The 7,679-nt window shown below is 38.3% G+C and overlaps 1 protein-coding gene across 1 annotated transcript; it reads left to right on the forward strand.

Annotated features, from left to right (window-relative positions):
- On the forward strand, positions 889 to 2,110 carry LOC109821312. The gene is made up of 4 exons (XM_020387500.1): positions 889 to 1,165; positions 1,296 to 1,394; positions 1,477 to 1,663; positions 1,963 to 2,110. Exons 1-4 carry the CDS (start codon positions 889 to 891, stop codon positions 2,108 to 2,110), a joined length of 711 nt encoding a protein of 236 aa, XP_020243089.1.

The following is a 7,679-nucleotide window of genomic DNA, read 5'->3' on the forward strand; positions in this document are numbered from 1 at the left end:
AAGCATTATCGTAGCGCACCAGCAAGAGGTCAACAGGGCAGAGGCCAGGGCTAGCAGCAGGGATGTGGACACAGACAGCAGAACCATGGTCATGGTCAGCAGTCGTAGGGTCGCAGTTATGGCCAGCAATAGAGGATTGAGGCACTGCTAATAGTTCCGAGGATTGAGGGGCCAACATGCCAGATACATGCCATCCAGGAGATTCCTCAGGGACAGATAGTCCCATATGTTCCACCGTCTTTAGCACTGCAGTCTTCAGCCACCGGGAGGGTTTATGCAGTCGTACCACACGATCATGGTGCGAGTGGAGCCATAGTGGAAGGTACTTTCTTATTGAACTTCTTCCCAGCTCAAATCTTCTTCGATTCAGGAGCTTCGCATTCCTTTATTTTTCATACCTTCATGTATAGGCTTCAGCTAGTTACACATCTCCTAGATGTACCATTATCAGTCTCTACTCCTTTAGGCGAGATGTCCCTATTAGAGAGTATCTGTAAGAGATATGTTATCAGTTTAGATGAGTCTGAGTTTATCATCAATCTGATCGTTTTGTGTATGTCCGAAGTCGATGTTATCCATGGTATGGATGGATAATCATCATACCATGTTAGTATCGACTGTTTTGCTAAAACAGCTAGTTTAAGAGCGTCCAATGGGACCGAGTTGATTGTAGCAACCTCACAGGGCAACTAGTTTGCAGAGTTATTTCTAGCGTACATCGAGGAGGTGATATTGTGGGATCTGAGTGCTAATTTATGCAAGACTAGAGTCATCTTAGAGTATCAGGATGTCTTTCAGGACATACCTGAGTTACCTCCTGTGAGAGAGACTGAGTTCTACATCGAGTTGCAACCAGGCTTAGCAGCGATATCTCGAGCACCCTGTCATATGGCACATGCTGAGATGAGGGAGATACAGACTCAGCTAGATGAGCTTTTGGCTCAGAGTTTCATTCACCGGAGTCATTTTCCGTGGGGAGCGCTGGTTCTCTTTGTGAAGAAGAAGGATGGTACTATGCGCTTATATATAGATTATTGTGAGTTGAATAAGGTCACCATTCGAAATAAGTATCCACTATCGAGAATTGATGACTTATTTGACCAGCTACAGGGAGCACACTATTTCTCGAAGATTGGTGTTCGTTCTGGCTATCATCAATTGCGAGGTCGGGTGATGGATATTCCCAAAACTACCTTTCTGACTCGATATGGGTCTTTCGAGTTCCTTGTCATGTCATTTGGGCCAGTTCATGGTCATATTTGGACTAGGTTTTCTGTCTATATTTGATGAATCAGGTTTTCTGTCTATATTTGGACCAGTTCGTGATCATATTCATCAACGACATCCTTATCTATTCAAGATCCGAGGCAGAGCACGAGCAACATCTTCAATTGGTACTGTGGACTTTATGGGAGCACCAATTGTACGCTAAGTTTAGCAAGTATGATTTTTGGCTATTCAAGGTTAGATTTTTAGGCCATATTATCAAGGAGGGCATAACTATAGATCGAGCTAAGGTAGAGGCAGTACTTGATTGGGAGCCTCCGAAGACTGTTATAAAGATTCGTAGCTTTTTGGGCCTGGCTAGCTATTACAGAAAGTTCATCCATGAATTCTTGAAGATTGTCATGCCGCTGACACACCTTATGAAGAAGGGTGTACAGTTTGTTTGGGGACTGGAGTGTCAGAAGGCATTTGAGACTTTTAAGACTAAGTTGACTACATCGCTGATGTTGATCATCCAGAGCAATGATAAGACCTTTGTTGTCTACAATGATACATCATTATTGGGTCTAGGAGGTGTTTTGATGCAAACCCAGAGAGTAGTAGCCTATATTTCGAGATAATTAAGGACTCATGAGCAAAACTATCCTACGCATGACTTGGAGTTAGCAGTAGTGGTCTTTGCACTAAAGACGTGAAGGCATTACCTCTATAGGGTACAGTTTGAGCTATTCACAGACCACCAGAGTCTGAAACATCTCTTCTTCCAAAAGGAACTCAGCTAGAGGCAGTCGAGTTCATTAAGGATTACGAGTTCGCGATTCAGTATTATCTGGGAAAGGCAAACATTGTAGCAGACACATTGAGTAGAAAGTGTCGCCATTAGATTTCAACTTTGCGATGTTCAATATATCAAGATCTTCGCACCCTTAACCAATTCGATTTGATGCCAGAGATACGCGGGAGCAGCGCATTTTTGGGAACTTTAGCCATGCAACCATCTTGGACTGATAGAGTAGCCAGAGCTCAGATGGAGGACTCTTGGATTCAAACCTGAAAGGATGAGATTTCCAAAGAGCCCAAGACTGATTGGACCATTAGAGCAGATGGAGGTCTTCGAATGAATGGTCGGTTAGTCATCCCGAATAATCCGCAGCTAAAGATAGGGGTGAGCATTGGTCGGTTCGGTTCGGTTTTTACCAAAATTTGAACAACCGAACCGAACCGCTTACAATTCAAAACCAAACCAAACCATTATAAGTCGGTTCGGTTCGGTTTGTTCGGTTCTAACTTCATTAAGTATATGGTGTATATAGCTTGGACCAATGTAATTTAGAGGTGCAAACAAATGTCTGAATCATTTTAGATGATAACAAACAGATCAAGTTTCAATCACTCACAAGTCTAAGCGCATACTAAATTGCAATTACTAGAGTTTCAATCAACATAAAGTCTAAACGGATCAAGTTTCAGACAAGTTAGTGCTTAATATTTTAGATCAAGTTGCAATTACTGGAGTTTTAATCAACACAAAGTCTGAACGGATTGAAGTAAGTCACTGAAGACTTAAGTACTGAACCAATCATCTGTACTAGGTCTCATTGAAATAGCATCCAAATTAATAGATCAGGTTTTAATCAACACAAAGCATCAAGTTTTCTTTTGAAATGTTACTGGACTACTAGAAACAACATCAGAATAATTTAATCAACACAAAGCATCAAGTTTTCTTTTGAAATGTTACTGGACTACTAGAAACAACATCAGAATAATTTGACATTCATTGAATTAATAAGATTCTTTTGAAATGTTACTGGACTACTAGAAACAACATCAGAATAATTTGACATTCATTGAATTAATAAGAAGTCGCCATCCTCATCTTCGCCCTGCAATATACAAAAAAAAGCAAATTAATGAGAGCTTGTGTTGCTGTTCAAGGCAACATATCATTTCTAGTCTAAAACCAAACATCAGCTTACCCAAATAGAAACAATTATTACCTATGTTCTTCCATGAAAGCTCTTACAAATCCGTGATTGTCGATTCAATTGAAAGCTTGCCCAAATCTGAAAGATAAACAAATAAAAAGTTAATAAAAAGTCAAATCATTTAACATACAAAAACATAAATGGTAAATACCTATGTCTAACTTCTCAATGGCATCCAAATCTTCATCAAAGCAAATTTTGCTCGAACCCGGTGTATCCAACAAGTTTCGAAGCTAATCGGAAGTGCATACTAGGCTTTGTACCATTCTCGGAGTCAATGAGCTCCTAAATGGATCAAGTACTCGGTCACCTGTACTAAAAGCAGACTCAGAAGCAACTGTGGAGATTGGAATAGCCAATACATCACGAACCATCCCAGAGAGAACTGGGAACCTTGCACTATTAACTTTCCAATAAGCTAAAATATCAAAGTTACTTTGATCGGCTTCAACATCCTCGCTTAGAATTTTTTTCAACTCTGATTTTGCTTCGATACTTCCTTTTGCGGGTTTCAACCTTTTAAACTGACTTCTTACATCGGTTATTTGATTAACATCATCATTGCCAATATTATTAGATGAAACACCAATTGATTGCCCACTTGCATCTATTTCAGTTCCATATTTAATTTTGTACTCATTGAATAATGCAAATGCGGCATCTTTGATGAATTTTAACTTATCAACACTTTATTTCTCACCGTATGTGAGCTCAAGAATAAAAGTCACAAAATCTACTTTGTTTCGTGGATCAAGAAGCGCCGCAATGTAAATCAACATATTCGTCTTCTCCCAACTTCCCCAATACTTCTCATATTTATCTGTCATTCTATTAGCAATTCTAGCATATGATGCATCATCAGACAATCTCCATTTTTGCAAATTACAAGCAACATTACCAACTTCTTGAAGAAAAAAAATTACTTGTCACATATGAAGAACCGGAAACACGTAATGTTAGCTTATAAAAATTTTCAAGCAAAATGCATAACCCTCTCACATTAACCCAATCATCCTCCAATGGCATTCCATGAGCTCCATTTCCATTACTTAGTTCAAATCTAAAGAAAGGATCATCTTCACCATATCTTTCAAAAGCTTTTTCATATTTTTGCATTACTTAGTTCAAATCTAAAGAAAGGATCATCTTCACCATATCTTTCAAAAGCTTTTTCATATTTTTTAGCAATGTTCAACATCAAAAAAGTGGAATTCCATCTAGTGCATACATCCAAACATAAAGATGAACCAAATCCAATTTTTTCTAGTTCAATGCAAGTTTTGAATTTAGCTAATCTAGATAGAGATTGTCTCACATATCTCATCGCCGAACGAACACGGGCAACGAAATCCCCTAAATCTTTGAGCCCATCACTAACAACAAGATTAACAATATGTGTAATACATCTCATATAAAGATATTTCCCACCCAATATTGTGCCTCCCCAATTGTTGAACCTCTTTTTTAAGTATGTAATCATGGTATCATTTGAACTAGTATTATCAACCGTGATGGTGAAAACATTCTCAATTTCCCAATCTAGTAAACACTTCTCGACCACCTTCCCAAGGTCATCTCCTCTATGACTTGAAATAGGAAAAAAGTTTATTATTCTTTTGTTCAATTTCCAATCATTATCAATCCAATGTGCTGTTAAACACATATAATTAATATTTTCAATGGAAGTCCAAGTATCGGTTGTTAGACACACCCTCTGACATGTAGCTTTCAATAAATTCTTTAAACTTTTTTTTTCTTCAAGGTAAATCTCATAACAATCTCTTTGGATTATCCAACAAGATGGAATATGAAATCTAGGGCAAGCAATGGACATGAAAATTTTAAATCCTAAACCCTCTACTAACTTGAATGGAAGCTCATCTAAAATGATGAAATAACTGAGGGCTTTTCGTACGGCTCCTTCATCATAACTCCAACTACCAAGGGTTCCTATTTTCGTACTAGCTCCACTTTGTGAATCAAGATCCGGTTGTAAATTTAATAGTTCTGTCGAGTGTCGACATTATTTGGGTGCTTTTTGCAAGACTCCATATGATTGTGTAGTGCTGTAGTACCATTTTTTTTACAATGTGCAAAATACACTTTTTCACAATAATTGCATTTTGCTTTTGGATCACCATTTTTATCTTTAAACTTAGTAAAATGATCCTAAACCTCTGATCTTACTTTTACTGCTTTCCTTTTAGTCAAGGTTTGAGAACCTTGTGTAGATTGATTAGAATCAACTTGACTTGCATTTGCATTAGGATTCTCCTTTTGAGAAGCCTGCAGATCATTTCAACAATTCAACTAAATTAGTATTTTAACCAGTTTAGCACTCTAATATGCATAACTTTTTAGCGCAATTCAGTTTATACCTCTACTACAGGTGCGTGTGTCCTCAAAGCTGGAGATGGATCCTGAGGAGATGGTTCGGCGTCGGCCATGAAGACGATAATGAGTGATGAGTGACTTCTGTAAGAAGTAAGAACAGTATGAAAATCATTGCAAATAACAAAGTCAAGGAATAGTTGCATTATGCATATGTTTAGCTAAGTCCTAATCCATCCAACACTACAAGTTGGAGGAACTAGGAAGGCTGCAGTTAGGATGTCAATATCCAATGACTAACTATTCATCTAAAAAGTCGACATCTAACTCCACCCTTGCAAGTCCTAATCCTTTGTAAATAAAACATGATGCATTATAAGCACACGTATCAGATTTCATGGTATCAATTTAGACCACAATTCAAGAAAGAAACCATGTTACGAAAAGAGAAAGCAAAAGATGAAAGGCTCAACATGTGGACGTTCCAACAATGTTCATTAACTGATCTAAATGAGTATCGAACTGACAGAACATAATCAGATGAACATAATCAGATGAACAGTTGTATTATTAGCAAGGATTATATAGATAATTTAAAGGTTTCTCATCTAGTAATGAATTAATTGCTGGACACGACTGAACCGGCCATTCCTCTATAGATTTTGATCAAACTCAAGAATCTGACACCAGATACAGACAAACAAACCGATCTTAGCCATAAGACTCCTAACTTAATCATCAATGAGTTAGCATAAAAGTGGCCAGTGTGAAAATATTCAATATAAGACAGATTCTCAATGCCTATTTGCTCACTTGTATGCCAATATCAAATTGCTGATCTTGGATTTCCATGACAGTATCAATAATAGATATTTCCAGATAAGATAATTTATAAGGAACTTTCCTTTAAATCAAAATAAATTTTCATAAGAATGTTCAACCTCGTGAGAAAGAAAAATGGTGTCTGGTTAGACTGGTTTAGTACTAAAAATGAAGAAAATAGAAATCTACTTGTCTCACACTGTCACACAGAAGATTAAACATGAAATGTGACATTAAAAACTACAGATAAAATTACTACAGATGAAAGAAATTAAGACGGATGGAAGCAAAACCAGAGACGGAGAAACCCTAACCGTAGACGTAGATGGAGAGCGGTGACGATCCTGACAGAGACGGAGGGAAGTAGGGGTAGGGCTGGAGCGGCGGCGGCTGGATCGCAATGGTGACGGAGACGGAGACAGAGACAGAGGGTGTTGATGGAGGGCGGTAGGGCTAGACTCTGGAGCACTTATTTGACGAGGCGTATCACACCAGGTACACTGTGCATCCAGGCACAACCAAAATGTATAAGGACTTGAAGAGACATTTTTGGTAGGGCGGCATACGTAGGGAGATTACGGAATATGTAGTTAAGTGCTTTACCTACCAGCAAGTAAAGACAGAACATCAGAGACCCGTAGGAACCTTACGGCCTTTACTCATTCTGAAGTGGAAGTGGGCAGATATTTCTATGAATTTTATTGTAGGACTACCGAGGTCGAAGAAGGGGAAAGATTTTGTTTGGGTGATAATAGACCGATTGATGAAGTCGACGCATTTTATACCGATGAAGACGACACACATGATAGAGACTTATGCGAGGATTTTTATCTAGGAAATTGTGAGACTACATGGAGTTCTAGAGACGATTGTATCAGATCGAGGCTCAATATTCACTTCGCATTTTTGGAGGAGCTTCTAGAATTATTTCGGCAGCAAGCTATTATACAACAACATTTTCCACCCTCAGACAGATGGACAAACATAGAGAGTCAACCAAGTGTTGTTTGGCTTTGTTTGATGCTATGAAGTTGTAGCAAAATAAAGATAGCAAGGAGCGGGGAAGTATTATAAGATTATGGGCTTTACGAGGAAATTTTAATGAAGCACTTGATAAGCCAGTGGACTCAAAGGATCTTCTTTCTAAGTTGGAGCAATAATTGGCAAACTTCCTTGTGGAAGCGAGGAAGGAAGTAAGGCAAAAGATGGTTCTAACTCTAGATTCTCAAGTGGGGAGCAAAGTTAATTCAAATAGTCATGTGTTTGTATTGAAAAATGGTGAGGAAATTATGGTTCATGATCCCTCGGCCT

Source organism: Asparagus officinalis, chromosome 8 (assembly GCF_001876935.1).
Source record: "Asparagus officinalis chromosome 8, Aspof.V1, whole genome shotgun sequence".
Lineage (NCBI taxonomy): Eukaryota > Viridiplantae > Streptophyta > Magnoliopsida > Asparagales > Asparagaceae > Asparagus > Asparagus officinalis.

Coding starts and splice junctions, on each gene's coding strand:
- LOC109821312 (XM_020387500.1), top strand. CDS start 889: ATGGCACATGCTGAGATGAGGGAGATACAGACTCAGCTAGATGAGCTT. Junction 1,395..1,476: donor ACGAGCAACATCTTCAATTG/GTACTGTGGACT, acceptor TTAGATTTTTAG/GCCATATTATCAAGGAGGGC. Junction 1,664..1,962: donor CTTATGAAGAAGGGTGTACA/GTTTGTTTGGGG, acceptor AGCTATTCACAG/ACCACCAGAGTCTGAAACAT.